This window comes from Triticum urartu, chromosome 4, assembly GCF_003073215.2.
Source record: "Triticum urartu cultivar G1812 chromosome 4, Tu2.1, whole genome shotgun sequence".
NCBI classification, from domain to species: domain Eukaryota; kingdom Viridiplantae; phylum Streptophyta; class Magnoliopsida; order Poales; family Poaceae; genus Triticum; species Triticum urartu.
Window position 1 is genome coordinate 16717637 of NC_053025.1, and position 19240 is coordinate 16736876.

The window sequence follows — 19240 nt, forward strand, 5'->3', positions numbered from 1 at the left end:
ATTGGGTGTTGGCCGTACTCGAACTGAAACAATGAGGATTTTCTCATTTTCCAAAAAAACAAAACGAGGGCCACTTGTCATACACCATACATTTTTTTCCCACAACATTATTTGGTATTTGAATGGATGTTCTTCCATAGAGAATAGCTTCTTGGAATCCAAGAACTCAAACAACAGATGATTTTTTTAAATCTCCAAATTCAAAAGAGGGGCATTTTGCGTACAACATAGCTCTAGTCTATAGGTACACACAAAAATGGTGGGACATGCCTCGTGATGTTTACGAGAAAACAATCCAAAGAGGATTTCTAAAAGTTTTAAAAAACCAAACATGGGGCATTCGTCATACACCGTAGTTTTACAAATGACCGGCACTTGTCTTACACCATAAAATTAATTTATACAAGTTGAAGAAACAGAAGTCCCGCCCGATAGGTGCATTCCACCATGAAGATGAGTGCACTGATGACTTAACCCCTTGGTGCGGTCACACGTTTCACGCCTTTATCTAAAACATAAGCAAAGAGAAAACCAAACATCTTTTCTTCGCGACACCTCCGGCACCATGATAGCGGTGAAGAGAGAAAGAAAACATACATCGAATTCATCGGTTTTCTAACTAATCGCGTGGTTTTCTACGTAAACCGTTTCCGTTTATATCAAGATGAGCTTCACTCCCGTCGATGAACCGGATGAGCGGTTTCTACGTAAACCGGTTTGGCCGTACACGAATTGAACCAAAGAGGATTTTTTAACTTCTCAAACAACAAATGAGCCCCAAAACATACACTGAATTATCTGGTTTTCTAACTAATTGCATGGTCTCTTGCATAAACCATTCCTGTTTCTATTAAAACGAGTGCCACTCCCGTTGATGATTGGTGTTTGAGTGGATGTTCTTCCAAGGAAAAAAGCTTTGAAGCTAAACCGCCCAATAACCCAAAAGAAGACGCGGTCACACGACTTTGTCTAAAACATATTCAAAGAAACAAACCAAACACACGCTTTCGTCCCGATGCTTCCGACAACATGACATAAAATTAATTATACATATAATATTCGGTGTTCAGGTCTACAAGTTGAAGATACGAAACTTTGCGCCCGATAGGCGCCTTCCACAACGAAGATGAGTGCACTGACAACTAAAGCCCTTGGCATGGGTAGTTCTAATTATACAAATAATATTTGGAGTCTTGACCCGCACCATCTTGTCCTGACAACACAAACCAAACAAATATTCAGAAAGAGTTCATCACTCCGAGAATAAATAGTTGCTAGGATAATGCACGCACCGCCCACATCCCTTCTGTCATGAACTCCCCATCAAAGCACATAGTGTAGTGTAGAGTGTAGAACGGAGTGTCACCGCTGCATCCGAGCACAAGTTATACGTAAATTTGATATTCTAAGCTGCAGATCAAACACCAAAGCGGATGGACGGGGGGCGCATACCTGTTCGATGGCTCATGCATCAGGCGGTGAGCCGCCCTTTTGAATTCATCTTCTCGGACATGCCACCCTTTGAAAAACTTGTCAATGCACTTGCACAGCCCATAGAGCATCCTGTCGAGGACCCGTGCGTGCTCCCTCTCCAGCTCTAGAAGGTTCCACTGGGTACGTCTCGGATCCATCACGTGAGCAATTTTCTTCAGCATGTCGAAAACATAGAGCACATAGAAACCTCCCTCGTCCTTGAACGGCACGGTTATCTGAAAAAAGCACATACATGCAGCTGTCACGTAACATGCTAAAACATGGTTATGAACTAACGATCTACGGATCAGCTAGGGATTACCAGGCGGCATGTCTCCACATCGTATCCCAGGTGCTCCCCAACAAACAAGTTTTTTATGTAAGGATCGCTCAAGAAACCGTCGCCCACCTCCATGATCCGGGACTGCACGAAACAAGGAACAAGACGCTCAGGCCACGACAATCATGTATGGATCATTGAACTAAACATCGCCGATTCGAATTACGTACCGCAAAGTAAGGCGGCATTGGGTGATGGAAACGCGCCCTGTCTGAAGGATCGTACCACCTTGCATCCTGTTCCCTCATCATCATGTTTGCGACTTCGAAACCCTTGTCATCCAGTGTCTGACAAAAGTTTTCATAAATTTCATAGCCAGTCATTTTCACATGAGGCGGACCCTGTTGATCGACCCAGACACTGTAAAAAGGCGGGGATGCGATCAGTTAGATATAACGCTAGCTGCTGAACAGACAACATGCGATAAATTCAGTGTTTTCTCAAAACGCACTGGGACCAACAGTACCTGTTCAATACATCTGGGGCTAACTGTTGTATTTGTACCCAAGCGGCGTGGGCGACTAGAGGCGACACGAATTCGTAATTGAACTCCGGGATGTTGAATGGTGAGACACCATTCTCCGTGGAGATAACGATCTTCCTCCCATCTCCCTCCTCACCAAACCTTGCCAACAAGTTTAACTCACGAATAGCTGCACCTGCATTGACAAGCGTCGTTCAGCTGCGACTACAAATTCAGTATCCTGACATAAGTAAATTCCATTCACAGGAACCACTTACGTCTACCTTGGTAAACAATGATCTCGTTGCTGTCCTCCACCTCCCTTTCTTTCCTCTTCCCCAGTTGCACGAAGCCCATATTTTCACCAATCGGCCGCCCAGCCCCTGCATCATGCTGGCCACACCGGACAGGCTGCACCACATTCTCTAATCCACCATCTAGATACAACTGGCCAAAAGACCCCATGGACATGAATATTGGCACACCCGGCAGAACGGAACCGGGGTGGTGGGTGTCGCGTGGATGCCCAGGCAGCAAAAGGAACGGACCTGGAGGGGAAGCAACCAGTTTCTCATTTAATTCACTGAAGTAAGCATCGGTGCTGTGGTATATTGCATAATGCTGGTCTCACCTGTCTCGGGCGTGCTCAATGTGGCCATGGGAGAGCTGCGGGGAGCACTGGCACTGGACGACGGCAACTGCATCGGTACTCCTTGTTTCAGTCAGGCATAATATAATTGGTTAACATTGTACGCATCTATCCACATGCAAGAGGAAAACTTACCAGGACGAAGGCGCTGCGTTGGGGATCATTTCGTAGGCTCTCTGCTGCTGTGCTTGCCACTGCACTTCCCGGAAGCCTGGTACGCACCTGCGCATTAAAACAACAATCATTTGTTTTTTTGCCAAAAATGAACAGACATGAATTAATGCACGGTAGATACAGAGTACGTGCGTTGTCCTGGTTACCTGATTGCGCAGCGACTACAATCACTTGGTTTTTAAGCTCGTTTACTGAATCACCCAGGCCCAACCCATCCACGTACTTGAGCAAAGCTTGCATGTCCCGCATTTTCATCACCCTCTCGTTAGCAAGGTGCCTTTCAATCTCTCTGTGCATGTTCTCGTTCATGCAGGTGATTGTCCGTCGTTAAGTGCAGTTAAGTTTGCGAAAGAACAAAGTATGCGCTCAGCACTAGCCAGGCGTGCTCTTTCGTGAGTCGATTCTATGAAGATTTTGCCTGAAGCCAAACACAATGGTTAGTGCGCACCACTTCTGCAGGTGGCTAAAAAGAATGGGTTTAATGAAATCACCTCCTGGATTTGTCTCCTGACATTTTATCTGTTCCATGGCAAGCTTTGATCCGTCATACGCCTGGCCTGTTGCATGCATGCATGGGTCAGAACAAGGGTGGTGTGCCAAAAAAAGTAAACATGGGATTGAAGGCGATGATACCTGTTATCACACCGTATCTCTTCGGAACGCTGCCTATGGTGTATTTTGAGTATCAGTTTTTTGACAAGTTGGAGGTGTAAACTTTATTCTGGGGGCGCACAGCGGGTAGGCTAGAACAAGATAGCAGAAGTGTGACCGAGTCGAAATACAATGCTGCGAAGCAAACGACTGTTACAATTTAGTTTCAAGCCGACAAACATAATATTGGAATCAATTCATACGCAGATGAACAGGACTCCCTGAACACTAGCGGAGCACGCCGTACAACTGTCGTGCCTCTTCGCTTCACTGTTTATTTGCATGGGCGACCTGGCTGCGCCGATGGCTAAGATGATCGTTCTTCCCAGTTCACCCTGGCAGGTTAGCCGGCTCCATGGCAAAATAGTACTGGACATTCCGTTGGGATCAGTGTGGCTCCTCTCCTAGATAAAACAAGTTGCCATGCAAAGCATGGCAAAACGACCTGGATCCTGATTCTTGTCACTCTCAGACAGGGTGGTCTGCATGGTTTCTTCAACGTCCCATCTAATGTCACCGACACGTTGATGTAAAGCTCGACGGGTGCATAACCCTGATACTCTCTGATCTGGCGCTATAGCTATCGTTGAGGCACGCACATCTCTCTTTTCTATTTCTATATATCTCGCTAGTTGCAATTCCTAAGATGTTGGTGGATGTCAACCTCGTTGAATGTGACGTAAATGCATCATCTTCTTGATGACCACGTCAAAGGTCTACTTAGGAATAACTCCAGTCGTTCGTCTCCGATCTCACATGGGTTATGTTGCTATAGCTAGGCTCCCCTCCGAGACAATCTCCCTTATAGCATCTCTCGTTCATCAGTAAAATAGAACAGCCGCTTCGTACACTCTTTGGGAGATAACTATGTCTACTGTGCATTTTGGCTGCGCGGCTTTCTTCCTAGAGTGCATACCTTGTACAACTGGACGGCTAGACCCGGACATCTAAACGAACAAAGGATAGGAGAGCAAAGAGACAGGGAACAAGAAACAAGAGCGCCATCAGTATACATCAGAGCAAATGCGAGAAGTATTAATTAGCAAGGATTTTTTCTCACCTCGCAGTTGGCCGCCGCTCCAGCGACGCGTCGCTCCAGAAGCAGAGCTCTCGCAGTGGTAGAGTGCTCTGGTTCTTGGATAGATGATGGCTTCCCTCAGACGACTCCCCCTCGGGCAAGCTCTTTCTTATGCACGGAGGGGAGGGGGTAGAGAGTACAGAAGAGTAATGGCTGACTAAACGCTTCTGTCTACTCGCTGTCAAATCGGACTGCCAGGCGGAACGCATGATACCTGCTGCTGGCTGAGCATGGCTTCAAGGCGTGGTACGTCCTCTATCCGACCGGGATCTCCTAGCATACCATGTCTATGTATTAAACTAAACTACACGCTCGGTACGAAGAACCTTTTGCAAGCACGTAGCCGGCTGTCCAGGGCCACTACACACGCGGCCACACGTGATCCGGTCACACATGCACGCATTGAGCACCGCTGGGCGAGTTTGAAAATGTTCACACCGAATCCATATGAAAAAAAAGAATTAGGAGTAAATCGGCCTAATCAATTCTCACAGCTATACAGGTCGACGCTCTTTATGTATGCAAACCACCCATCGCGCGATCAAGCGCAAGATGACAACCGGGGACTAAATTGCTAGGCAGCCCAAGACACAGCGAACCGGAGGAAGCATGGCCACCCATCAAAACCCGTACCCCCGCTCATATTTTTGTAAAACCAGAGCCACTGTTTGTGATGACGGATGCAGGTCACGCAATCCTAGCGCAAGATCACACCCACCCCCTAGCACAACATCTGTTCACATTTTGACTAACCATTTCCTTCGGGGGGAGCACAATTTTTTTTTTATTTGGACATTCTGGGTCATGTTCATTGGTAATCTTCAGTTGGTTTCCGACCCGTGAAGATGTATGAGAGAGTGAAAGTTGGGGTTATTCATTTTATGCAGCAACATTTAGTTTCCTCTTTCTTCATCTCTTCCGGAGTGGACCGGTGGCGGGGGGGGGGGGGGGTCGGAGGGTGGTGTGTACGTGCCCCGGTCGTATCATCGATTTCTCGTCCCGCTGAGATTCGTGTCTGATGATCGGCCGTCGACACTCTCGCGGGTGGCGGTTGTGTCACTGCCGTATCAAATAAAATGCCCAACGCTAGCATTCTAAAACATGCGGGAGTTTAGATTCACTATGTCCGAAAAAAGGAAAGCCCTCTCGTAAACATTGTGGTGGCTGGGCTTTCTTTTTTTACACGAGAACTGAAATGTCGCTTCGGCCTCGAGAATTGCATGTGTTAGAATACACCACTCCTACGCGGCTGTTTTGTGCCCAATAGAACTTATTGTGGATTCGCTGAAGAGCGACAAATGAACTATTCGACTTTAGGTTTTTCACGAGTGCAAGTCATGTGTGGGAACACACATTTGTTCGTGTTTCGGAAAATCTCACCAGCGCATTTTTTCTGCTTCACGTGGGTGACATGGATCGGCTTTTTCCAGAATGGATGTCGTTCAAATTATGTTCTCCTTTTCTTATCTTGACGTGCGCATGACCCACCATATGCGGAATTATTCTTGTCGATTCGTTGAAGAGAGCTCCCAAGGGTATCGTTATGATTTCACATTCTTTTGAAACAAAGCAAAAGGTGGGTGTAAGTTTTATATGTTTGCTCGGAATCGGCTGGCTAATTAGCGCGCTAATCGTGCGTCAAGGGTTTGTCTTTCCCAGAATTAATAGATCTTTCAAATTAGGTTTTTTATGTTGAAGTAACAACATAACGGCGGCTATTCATTCCGACTGTTTTTTGTATTAAAATGAACCGACGGCCATTCATTACAATTTTATTTCTGAACGGCCATTTCATTTCCAATTTTTGTGTGTTGTCTTAATGTCAGTTTTTATTTTTTTGGCCTTTTCAGATCACACTCACGTCTTTTACACACCACCCAAGGATATACAGACAGCCTGTTTTACATTTTTTTTCAAACCTAAATCCTGGATCAGACGGTAGGCCTGTACGATGCATTCGTGGTTCAAGAAACATGCAAGAAATCCTAATTTTTGGTTCCGCCGTCGACTTATTTTTTGCATGATATCGTAACAGCGTTAGCATGGGGTTGGGCGCGAACCGGTTACCAAGCTGCATTGGGCTCAATACAGTTTGGGCTTTTGACGATGCAAGCTGTACGAAACCTAGTATATCGTCGTCGTTTCCATACACCATGATGCGCACGCCACCTGTATACTACAGGTGAAATAGTCCGATCCCAGCAGGTTAGGTTTTATCTCTTGCGCTAGCTTGCGACTCATGAGGGTCGTTCTCGCCGCCTTCTGTTAAATCATAAACTCTGCATAGGGATCATTTGCTGCACGCATTTTCATTCTCACGTCATGATCTGCCGCAGCGAGACGCTATGACGCAGTACAGCTGGAAATATAGAGTGTTGTGCGTGCCCGTGTAAGAATCATGAAAGCCCAGAATACCGTGTTCATAGAGAAATGCACATGGCGAAAACAGGTGGCTTTACATCGATTCTCGAGTTAGAGCCAACAGCTTGTCTCCCAATGCCCTTCTGTACAATAAGCAGAACGGACGCTGCGCTGTAGTACATTAAAAGGGGGCGCTAATGCATGAGGGGGGGAACAAACGTGCCGCGATCTGAAAGAAGACAAAGAAAGAGGGACGAACGGATGCATTGGGCTGAAGTTGTTTCGTGCTGCGCTAGTATGATGGCCTACGGAAGACGAGCTCGAAATGATTGCCTTGATGTAGAACAATCTGCACATGCACGAGGTTGTTTATATAGCCGTTAAGGCGCAGGAGCGATATGTTTGAATTTGAAATCGCAGACCCCCACATAGCTTAGCTTTGATGCTTCATTTACTCCGCGCTGACGCCGGGCTTAAAATGCCATTTTCAAATTTACCCATGGCGACCAAGGTTAAGACGTCTCTAGCAGAACGATGGACACCAACGCACTTGGTGGCAAAAACAATGTGCTCAGTTGGATGATGGGTGGATGATTACAAAAAACATGGCTAGAATGCTTTTGAAGTCAAATGTTCGAAGAATTTTATTAATAGAAAAGAAATATCAGGGAGGAAGTTCAGACAAAACATTTTTGAAAAACTAATAGATGGAGGAAACCGGCATCGAGGACAAGAGCGGCTTGCTGCATGTTGTTTTCTATGCCTAGGCACTCCACACTTGCTGGCATGTGCCCACTTTCTTTCTTTATTTAGGGGCGTCACACAAGCGTCGGCATGGCAGGTGCTTGACTTGTGGCTTGCCTACAGTGAACAAAACCTTGATCTTTTGTTGCTTCCCTTCTCATATGGAGCTTTCCTGCTTGGTTGTTGGCCGGCACGTTTTTTTTCCTTTAATGGTGCGTGAGCAGACTCTATCCCCAGATTGAGAGTAACTGGATGCAGCCTAGAAAAGTCTAATTGTAAGTATCTGCATTTGGACAGGATCTTCTGTAGCCATGTTGTGGACGTCGCGTGTCACCACTTTTCTGGTCCTTTGTTTTTGGGCTGGGTGGATGAGTGCGCGGCTGGGCACCTGACTGTTCTCATTCACTAGTGCTCCCGTTATGCTGATTTACCATTCAACATTTAGGATAGAGCACGCGGCTTACAAGTCTTGGGTTTTTACTTGCTGCACACCACCACCGCTGTCAACTCTAGTTTTCGAGGACTGCTGAGATTCGCATGCCTGATGCCATAGGAGATCTATTGTGTGCGCTAATCTCGTCTCTCTCCTAAGATCCACCAATCCATCCAACATGAATTTGTATGCTTCTAGGTTTCTGTCGCCCATTTTAACCACCTCCAGGGCAGTGATGTACAAAGCAGAATGTCTATAAGTGGGTGCGTCCGGCGGGCCCATGTCCTGTTGGTAATGTTTGAGATGATCCGGCAAATTATCTCTGCCATGTATGCTCCACCTCTTCAAGATGTGCCTGTGGGGAATCTCCCTAAGCCGGAGCACATTCATGACCTGTGAAGAACATATAATATCAGAAGGTGCATCGCCCAAGCAGCAGGGGAGCTACATATGCATGATAAAAAACCTAGGTAGTCAGTTTCCCGCTTATTCAGATATTGGAGGTGAGATGAAATCCCTAGGTGTAGAATTGCCACCTTGCTAACCTGCAGCGAGTGACAGCAGACCATACCCATGTGCTCGAACAGGCCGCATATGCACGAGAAATACCCCAGATTATCAAACACATTGACCTCATATCGGCATTTGAACCATTTCTCTCGCTTTTCAGCCTTGACGTGGGTCACCATGTATTTCTGCTTTGGTATGATCTCTTCTACACCATAGCTTCCGGATTCATACAATATTCCTCCAAAAATCTCAAACATCTTCCTGGTGTAAATCTTGCTAGCGTGCACTTCTAGTGGGGTGTTGACCTTCAAGACAGCTCCACTCTGCAGTAAAACAACAAGAGAGAAAATATATGTCGTTAAATGCCCCACGAGTTTTTGGTTCTCGGGCGGACATTATGTGGAATTTGTCATACCAGCCTGGTTCGTTTCTCCTGGAACCCTTCTTCTTGTTCACGGTCAAACTGTAGCTTGTTATATTGCTTGACAAAAAGATTCATTAAGCAAGAAGGTGGAACATATTGTTTCAACATGTGATTTGCGCTCTCACTCCTTCCAGTACTGGTTTGCCTGGCACAGAATTTTCCTGCAAAGTATGGTTTGGCCCATTTCTGCCTTGTTTCGTAAATTTGCGTCAGGTACGTGTTCTTAGTCAGTGAGTACTTCTCAAGCAACGCTACCCACCCATCCTCGAACTCCTCGATGGTGAGCATCTCGTGGACCAAATTGTGGAATTCTGCCCTGAAATCAGACTTCTTTGTGTAATTAGACCCCAGGCTCTCTTTGGCCTTCTTCAGGATGTGCCACTTGCACCATCTGTGTGTTGCATCTGGATATATTTCCTCAATAGCGACTTCCATCGCCCTGGCTTGGTCTACACAACACGACATACAAGTCAATCATAGATCTTCACGCAACTAAAAGGGAATAACACAGATGCATTTCATTTTACCTGTCAAAATTGTAATTGGTCTTTTCCCTCCCATCATCTTCACAAACTCATCAAAAATCCATTTGAAAGTGTCGACCGTCTCATCTCGCATGAGCACACCAGCATACAACACACTCTGGAAGTGGTTGTTCACGCCAACAAAAATTCCGAATGGCATATCGTATAGATTGGTCTTGTATGTTGTGTCGAATGTGACCACATCGCCAAAGTGATGGTATTGTTTTTTGCTACGCCCATTTGTCCACATGAGAGTGCGTATCCTACTTTCATCGTCTACCTGCACATTGTAAGTAAACTCGCCGTCTTGGACTTTCAATTCTGAAAAGATGGCCATAGTCTTCTGTACATCATCGTCCGCCTGCTCCCTACTCAGCTTCCAACACAGTGTCCTCAAGCATCTTTTGGTGAACGGAACGTTTTCTACCCTTCCAAAAAAAGTTGCAAGAATGTTGTCAACTTTGCTCAGGTTCACATTATTCTCTCTAAGCTGAGATACTAGCTCTCTCGTATATTTGTCAATATGCCTATGTGAAGGGAAGTGGAGTTTCTCAGCACATGTGTTCAACATCGAGTGATTGTGACTGGACCTGAATTCGTTGATGTACCAGCCATCGTCATCTGTACGCAAGAGTCTTATCATGGCTTGGCATTGACACCGTGATGATGTTGAGTTCGCCTCTTTTGGCTTGCCCTGATTTTATCAAAAAAACAAAAGCTGGTAAGTGACCTGTCCGACCTTTCTGAACATGAAGCAAGAATCAGCATGATATTGTGGTTACTCACCGAGCAACAGCACACAAACTCCTGCATGCATCTCGTTCCTTTGACATTGGTTCTGCTCTTTGCATATCTGATGCCAAACCCTGTCTCCCAGGAATAAAGATTGTAAAAATCGTAGGCCTCGATTATAGAGTCAAAAGTCAGCCCAACCGATGGTGTCACCACCGTGTCTGTTTTTCTTTCGGCAAATCCTGTGAGTGCTGTTTCCAGGGCTGTCACCCTTTCAGCACTTGTTGCTCTCTCGTCTGGCATTGCCACCTTCCTGTTCCTGAACACGGCAAGGAAAGTGAGCCCATGTATGATTTATCTAAAGAGGCGTGAAGAAAAACGATAACTTGTGGCAGGAACTAGTTACCTTGTAACCCATCCAACTTTGTCATCAAGAGCCGTATATCTATTCTCCATCCTCGAAGCCCTATTGTCATCTAGATCCACATTGCCTGTTTCTGACCTAACTTCAACAAAATCCATCAAATCCACAAATCTGCCACTGGGGTCGTCCTCTGTAACCTCTCGCAGCATGCTTAGCCTCTCCGAATCGACGCCAAAAATAGCAGAATCGAGGTAACTAGCACTCGCTCACGATAATCGCGAGCACACAGATCCGTTGCTTTCCCCCATAATCGGCGGCATGCTATGGAAGACAGGGGGGTCGATTACAGTTCGTCTAGTACTATGATGCTGAGAAAACAAGGGTATTCATATGGATCTTGCCAGGGATTACCTGGATTTCTCTGTTTCTACTGAAGCCATGCCGTCTCCCCCCTTTGCGCCTCCTCCAGTGCGCAGCTTCAAGAAGATGTACAGTGCTACTGGTCGGAGACGGCTTGCCCACTTGCTAAATGATGGTGGACCCGACGTCAGGGCGTTTATGACCACACCACCGAACAGGTGTCCCAGCGTGTCGACTAGCTAACGGACAACGCTGTATTTGTACAAAAGTAAATGCATACTGGCCCATAAATGAGAGCGTATAGCGGGCGTATCCCGGCTAAGAACAAATAAAACACTGTGCCGTATTTGCTAGTGGGGAGGAGTTGCTATATTAGCTGCCGATCGCGACGCGCTGCCGACGCACGAGATAACGACCTCGCGTGGCCGCATGTCCTCAAAATTCGCGTCGCATTTTCTTCTTCTTTTGAGATCGTCAGTGGATCTAGAGTGGGTGAACGCAGAGGTGGCAATGCATAGGGGGAATCTTGATGGCCTCCAAAGTCCAAACTAGTGCTGTTACCTTCTTGGAGATCAATCCAATGGCACATCGGATAGCATAGAAGAATCAGAAGATACAACATTTAACTAGGAAGGCAGCCAGATTAGCTAGAGGAACATGATGACGACCGGTCAAACAGATAGAATCTCTCCTGCGGGCAGAGGAGAGGCGTCGACCTCGGCTGGCCGCGCGGATTTCGCCTTGGCTCTGTATTGGGTGTGGTTTCCAGGAGTAAAATGCACGTGCCTCAGTCTTTTGTTAATGAACTACTTGAAGTGTTTCTGTCTTTTGCTTATGATCACCTACAGAGCTTGTAATGGCTGTGTTCTGCTTATGATCTGGCTGTTGGATCTCTCTTTTATTTCCTAAATTATGGCTTATGTACTATCCAGGACCTACATGTGTGGTGCGGTTCAAGCAAATTCAATTAAACAATGTTCTGTTCGATGCGGATTCAGTCATATATATGAACTTCTATTATCTTCAGTTCAGATGTGTTGTGGTTCATGCAGATTTGGTCAAATTCAGATCATTTGAGCACAAGTACTGTTGCGCTGATATTACAAATGCACAAGTTCAGTTCAGTCTCAATTGCAATATTCTTGCACATGTATTGATATCTTTTCATGCACAAGAACTCTCAGCTCAGCCATGTCATAAACTGTGCAAAAGTATGTGCAAAAGTAGTCTCAAACTATTTATTTTCATTCAGCAAAAATGCACAGTCATACTCAAATAAATATGTGCAATGGAGAGAGCCATACACAAGACAAGTACTCTCAGTTCATGATTCGGCAAAAGGACACGGTTATACTACACAGCACAAGCACTCTCACAGCAAAAGCGGTCTCAGAACTCCACCAATTACTTGCAGTACACAAAGAAATTTTGTTTCATAACAAATCCATATCATAACCCTGCATAGGAATGGTCGACAGACACAACCCTTCAAATTTAGAATAGCATTGCAACCTTAAACATCCGACGGCAGGAAGCTGCACTTTACCTCCATGGCGGTCAGTAGAGCAGCGGGCATCACAGCGTCGCTACAGTCTCTGACAGCCGTCGCCAGGAGGACATGCCCGCACGACCATCTGCTCATCCATGGAAGCGGAACGCACGTGGCCCGCCTCCGGGAGCCGTCAGGGCTCTCCCCGCCGTCACGCCTCATGCGGAAAGCTTGCCCCAGCAAGCCGCGGCGCGAGCCACCGCCGGCAACGGAAGGGGGAGGCGCGGTTAGGATGCCAACGGCGATGGGAGGTTCGCCGGAGATCGAACTGTCTGCAACGTTGACGCCGTGATGATTGGGGATAGCGACTGCGATTTGACCAGGGGATGAGCAAGTTGTCTTTTTTTCATGGTAATACATGTCTCATTTATATATAGAATAAAGATCAAGTTGCATGGCATGTAAACACCAACAATGACTAAAAAGATAGGAAAATCATATGCAAAGTACAAGCGTTTGTCCCTCTCCTTCGACACCGCCGAAGCGACCACCAAAGGGTAAAAGACAGATCACCTCTTCACCCAAGCTCGACGCGACTCCTTCGTTGATCAACAACTTTGCGGACCTCCAAAGTAGTTTGCTAGAAGCAAAATCATAGCCGTTGAAAGAACCAGACGGGGCAACATGTCCACGGACACGTCATCGTACTTCAGAACTGACACCCCCGCATGACGACGACGTCGGAGGAGGAAAACAGAACTGTCAACCTTCAACCATAGACCCAACACAAGATACTCCATCTTCCAGCTGTCACTTGCATAGACAACCGCCTGCACGTACTCCTGAATGACAAAACCTCTCTGCTCCACCATGACATCGGAGACAACGCCACAGCAACGAGGACAGAGCAAAAGGAGAGACACACCTGATGGAGTCGCTGCCGCCTCACCAACACCATCCATGAACCCAGATGCTGACGATATGAGGGATCGGCAGAGACACGATGCCATCAACTCCGAGACACCATCATAAAAGGCATCACTGGTGTGGGAGTGGAGTTGAAGCAGATTTATTCGTCCGAGCGCTGGCCCCACCACCCCAATGACACACCACGACCTACAAATCCAAAACCTAATGCGGCTGTCTCTAATGCATAACCCCCAAACGATAGTGGTAAATCGGTAAGAGACATCATAGATCGCATCATATCTGATAAAGTGCGGTTACGACGTTAGGACACACCATTATGTTGTGGTGTTCCAGGTGGCGTGAGTTGTGAAACAATTTCAAATTATTTTAAATGAAGGCCAAACTCGTAACTCAAATATTCGCCTCCGTGATCAGATCGTAGAAACTTTATTTTCTTTCTATGATGATTCTCCACTTCACTCTGAAATTCTTTAAACTTTTCAAATGTTTCAGACTTGTATTTCATTAAGTAGATATACCCATAGCTACTCAAATCATCTGTGAAGATCAGAAAATAACGATACCCGCCACGTGCTTCAACACTCATCGGACCGCATACATCGGTATGTATTATTTCCAATAAGTTATTAACTCGCTCCATTGTTCCGAAGAACAAAGTCGAGAGCGACCATTACCTCGATAGCTTTCAGCAAACTCACCAACAGCGGTTGATTCCTAGACATTGTTCCATTCGACCACCGTGCAGGGGTCACCCCGGCCGACCGGTTCTAGTCCGTGGCGCGACTAGAGGGTTCGTTCATCTGTAATCACTGCTTGGAAACTGAGGCCTCCTGCGACGGCCTCCTCCTCTTCTACCACCCCCGCTCCGAGACGTTCAACCGCTGCATCTGCAACCCGGCAGTACGCTCCTCTCCACCAGCTCAAGGGGGGATTCGTTCCTCTCGGGATGTACCCTCACCCCCTACCGGAGTACCGCTTATTGATGTTCCGACGATGTCCTGAAGATTGCGCCTACAAGATGTAGCAAATTTGCACCTGCTTGAGAAAGTAATACCAACTGGGTCTATTTTCCTGCATTTAGTTTTTTTTGAGATACTAGATCAGCTCACAAGGGGACACCTTGTTCGGTCCTGCTCGAAGACTAATTATATTTCATATCAACGCCCTCCCCCTCCTCGATAGCTTCAGCAAGCTCGCCAACGGCGGCTGGTTCCGAGCTAAAGGCAGAATAAAGAAAAAGCGGTGCAGTGAGAAGTGTCGACATAGCATGTTTTATTTTTTTAATATATTTAAAGCCACACCGAGGTGGTGGAAGGAGTAAACGAGCCAAGGCACGAGGTCAAAACCTTCAGAACAGAGTCTTTCGCCAATGGTTAGGTCACTTCAAGCAGACTATCATAATTTTGAGGAGATTGAGGCTTCTTCAGATGAGCGGTTACTCTCGAGTTTTCCGCTTTTGAGAATTCCATCACGGTATTAGGATTGAACGACCTGCTCGGCCCATAATCATTCTGGAACTCCATCACTCAGTAATGAATGATCCACTTGGCTGATCAACATATTATGTCGAAAGAAGTCTTGTGACTGCCATCTTTCACTGAAATTACTGATCAATTGACCTGGTACTCATCGATTTCACTATGGGGTCCCAAACGATGAGCGTCATTGGTGGATAGGCCATTTCGCCAAGGAGAACGTGGCCATGACGCCAGTTTCATAGATAAAGGACCTGTGTTGTTTGCTTAGGCCCTGGGCTGGGCAATCGAGTGCACAGACAAATCAGCTGATTTTACTGAAATAATAGATGATGAACATGGTCTCATAAAATTCCAAGCCAAAGTGCCCGAGCACCTCACAGAAAAAGTGGTGCAATGAGAAGTGTCGACATATCATACTTTATTTTTTAAATATATTTAAAAAGCGGAGGAACGGGTCCCCCCTCCCGCCGGAGCAGCGGTCGAAGGGAGAGGGGACCAGCGCCCCGGCCGGTGGAGACAGGAGGAAAGAGATCGCCTCCCTAGTCGCTTGGCTGGTGGCGACGGCTAGGGTAGGAAACAACTTCGTTATCTCACCCTCTTCCAGTGATGACCAAGTCGTCTGACTGCGGGCCCTTGGCCGATGTGGCATACGTGATATGTATACCATACCTGCATTTTACTCGGTTACCAGGCTCTACCACAAAGCACATTCGATCATCTGAATTAAACCCCTACCAAAACCAAATAACGTTTCCAAGCCCAAATACAAACATCCAAACGCAGCATAATGATCTTAAATGAATGCAGCAACCAAACTCAGTCTAAACTGCTGTTTTGCAATTGAAATACTTATTACTCCCTTCGTCAGAAAAAACTTGTCCCTCAAATTGATGTATCTAGCACCAAGTTAGTTCTAGATACATCCATTTGAGAAACAAGCTTGGGACAAGCTTTTTCAGACAGAGGGAGTAGGAGCTATCAGTTTCCTACTTGAAGAAAACACTACCATTCAAAAACTCAAACATAATACTCCCTCCATCCAAAAATACTTGTCCGAGAAATGAATAAAAATGGATGTATCTAGAACTGAAATACCTATAGATACATCCATTTATCCGACAAATATTTCCAAAAGGAGGCAGTACAAAACAGTACACGCCAATTGATAAAAAAAGATCCGGTAAGATGCTATAGTATGTTAATTTTTTACAAGGAAGTCATGAGCAACATGAATCAATAAGATTCACTGATTCAGTAAGTAGACCTAAGCAAAAGAAAATTACAAAAAGATTCACTCAGCAATGCATTGGCTCATCAGTGCAACTTTTGGAGAATTTGATCAAACTGGAACGCATTGCGAATCAGCCCACAAGCTCGTAGCCGCAGCCTTCAACTTAAATCTTGCCAGCATTGGAACATCGAAACTCCTCTCAGCTGTGCCTCGGCAATGGGAGAAAATAGCATGACCTGTAGAGCAGATGGGTTATAAACAACAAGCCAAACTATTTCTTCTAAATAAATTGCATAGTATACACCCCAGCAGAATGCAACATCCTCCTGGGGGGATCATTATCCAAAGAGAAATGTGAACCAACAGCAGAAACCATTATCCAAAGAGAAATTGTTCATCATAGACAAGTTGAATGGTTCTTCTCATTACAGATATTATAAAGATTCAAATAAGTGGTGCATAAAGGATAGTCAGTTATCCATTTATCCTCCCAAAACATTGAATCACCCTTTCCAAGGTCCCATCTATACCCAAACTGCTTGGGCAGCCCAGGTTGCATATTCCCAAAAAGGAGAACACCCTAAAACAGAGCCTAAAAGGCAAATGTTAAGATCAAACTTTCTTAACAAAGGATTAGCGTGATGGAAGGAAATAAAGCAGGTTCTAGCGGGGCCGTAACTTGGATCCCTACATGTATCATGTGAAATGTGTCCCCATCCCCAAAGTACAAAGCATTACTAAACTACTCCCTCTGTAAACTAATATAAGTGTGTTTAGATCACTAAAGTAGTAATCTAAATGCTCTTATATTAGTTTAAGGAGGGAGTACTTGTTTAAGTACAAAAATTACAGAGCTACGAAATTAAGAGCCAATTCCACATAGCTGCAGATTTAAGACTTTCGGGGTATGCTACGCAGGCCTGGATTCAATAAAGAAGTGCAACATAAAACTGCACTTTTTAAAAACAAATAGAATCTAGACATGTAGATCTACGAAACATGTCTTTACACGTGGAATTTCAGCAACACAAATTCTCCCTAAATAGTAGCTCGTAGTGGTAAGTGAGGTATAGTATGTACATTGAGTCTGTAACTCAAGTAATTTACTCAAAATATATGTGCCGTACAAAGTTCCATCAGAATGGAAAGCTTTAGCTAACAAAAAAACTAACACTGAGAGAAGCATAGACCTGACAATACACTTTAAACTCTAGTAATTGTGTGCTAGTCAACTTCATGTTCCCTATTCAAACTCACATAAAATAGGACATTATCTCAGGCCTGTTTCGCAACTAAAAATTGGCTCTAGCAGATTGAATGACAAGAATATAAATCCATGATGTAAAATACATATGTGATTTATGTTCACATGTACAAGTGTAAAAAATGGCATCAGACCATAACATCAAGCTTCACTGGTCGAAAAATACAAGTGTGTACAAGGTACTTACTCTGTAGTTAACTATCCATTGCCTCTTCGTATCTCTGATGAGGCTGATCAATACTGTATTCAGAAGAAATTTTGATTATTTTCTATGCACTTTCTTTGCCAAATTTGAACAAATATGAAGAAAAAACTTACTACTCTGGAGTTCCACACTGTAAGAATAGGAGGACAAAGGCCGTGGCATGAGCAAAGAACATCCCAAACTCCTTCCCTACCATATGGCCCACATTCTCTGGATTATCCATTTTCTGGTCCTGTGTAGTTTGCATGTAAAGACACTGTTTAATGTATATGCCTCAAATTTTATGTATCCATGAAACCAAGGGATCTCATCACACTACCTGGGCAGATAATGGTAGTAGAGGCAGCACTGGTGCAGCATTTGGCCACTTGGTCATTCGCCACTGGGTATCACCTGGAACCGTCGGCCAGAACCACTGCCCTTGAGCAGGCTGCCACACCCAGCCCCATTCCCCCTCAGGAGTAATGATCATCCATCGCCAACACCCTGCACCATGGGGTGGCACTTGCTGAATCTCCCCTAGCAGAGCTCCCCTTGGCCCCTGAAATGACAGAAGAGGTAAAATTTACAACGTTGCTTTGTCTCCAGCCCAAATGTGACATTTTTTTACAACAAACATAGTAATATGTATACCTTTGTTTTTTCAGGTGCATGAACTCTGTTGTTTCTTCCAAAATTGTATAATGACTCAGGTGTACCTGTATATCCTCTCCTTGGAGGTACCCCTGCCTGCCTGCTCTACCACCACATAATTTCATAAAAGATCGAATTTTGTTCGGCTTGATCAGGCCAATTTTGACCAACTACTGCAATCTGGTCCATCAGTAAATCATTCCAAGCTTGTCGAAGGAGAATATTAAATGCGCGTACGTCATCCTGCCCAAGATGATTTTTTGCTGTTGCAAGTGCTGAAAACAGCGAATACGTATGATCCGGCAATGAGAACGAGAAGTGATGGTATATCAGACGAATGAACCTAGATTGGAACACAATTGATGGTCCAATTCCTAATGGGACATTAGTGGTAATATAATGAAGATGGTCTGTGAATAGTGCAGGCACGTTTCCAGGTTGGTTTCCTTCACAGTAGTATGGCAGCAAAGCATTGCTCAAGGCTCTAAGATCAATAAGGAGGTCATGAAAACCAAGAGTCTTGTGGAGTGCAGGTATGCCCATCATAAATAATTCACCAGCGACCAGGAAATTGCGTACAGAAAATGATCCATGCCAGCAATACCCTCGATTGAATGTATCAATGACAAACCGGTAGGCACTCTTCAGATAGTTGCGACCAATGTTGCTGCATATGACAGCAGCATCTCCAAAGTAAAGATCAAAAAATTCAGTCAATTGGGTCCGGTGG

General features: G+C 45.3%; 2 protein-coding genes across 2 annotated transcripts; both read right to left on the minus strand.

The window, feature by feature from the left end:
* Positions 1 to 1274: 1274 nt before the first annotated feature.
* On the minus strand, positions 1275 to 11129 carry LOC125554538 (putative protein FAR1-RELATED SEQUENCE 10). The gene is made up of 13 exons (XM_048718064.1): positions 10963 to 11129; positions 10611 to 10875; positions 9828 to 10518; positions 9292 to 9749; positions 8912 to 9199; positions 8415 to 8759; positions 3061 to 3147; positions 2908 to 2974; positions 2555 to 2824; positions 2280 to 2466; positions 1984 to 2173; positions 1453 to 1709; positions 1275 to 1368 (listed from the first exon to the last, which is right to left on the minus strand). Exons 1-13 carry the CDS (start codon positions 11127 to 11129, stop codon positions 1275 to 1277), a joined length of 3366 nt encoding a protein of 1121 aa, XP_048574021.1.
* Positions 11130 to 17866: 6737 nt separating this feature from the next.
* Positions 17867 to 18609, minus strand: LOC125554539. Its single transcript, XM_048718065.1, has 4 exons — positions 18511 to 18609; positions 18197 to 18418; positions 17991 to 18109; positions 17867 to 17912 (listed from the first exon to the last, which is right to left on the minus strand). The coding sequence occupies exons 2-4, from the start codon at positions 18347 to 18349 to the stop codon at positions 17867 to 17869; spliced, it is 318 nt and encodes a 105-aa protein (XP_048574022.1). The 5' UTR covers positions 18350 to 18418; positions 18511 to 18609.
* Between the last annotated feature and the right edge of the window lie 631 nt (positions 18610 to 19240).

Excerpts from the sequence above, each read along its gene's own strand:
- LOC125554539 (XM_048718065.1), bottom strand. The coding sequence starts at position 18,349 with ATGATCATTACTCCTGAGGGGGAATGGGGCTGGGTGTGGCAGCCTGCT. Across the intron at positions 18,110-18,196 it reads TACTACCATTATCTGCCCAG|GACCAGAAAATGGATAATCC; the intron begins GTAGTGTGATGA and ends CAAACTACACAG. Across the intron at positions 17,913-17,990 it reads CAGTGTGGAACTCCAGAGTA|TATTGATCAGCCTCATCAGA; the intron begins GTAAGTTTTTTC and ends TTCTGAATACAG.
- LOC125554538 (XM_048718064.1), bottom strand. The coding sequence starts at position 11,129 with ATGCTGCGAGAGGTTACAGAGGACGACCCCAGTGGCAGATTTGTGGAT. Across the intron at positions 8,760-8,911 it reads TCTGCTGTCACTCGCTGCAG|GTCATGAATGTGCTCCGGCT; the intron begins GTTAGCAAGGTG and ends TGTTCTTCACAG. Across the intron at positions 2,825-2,907 it reads ATTGAGCACGCCCGAGACAG|GTCCGTTCCTTTTGCTGCCT; the intron begins GTGAGACCAGCA and ends CTTCCCCTCCAG.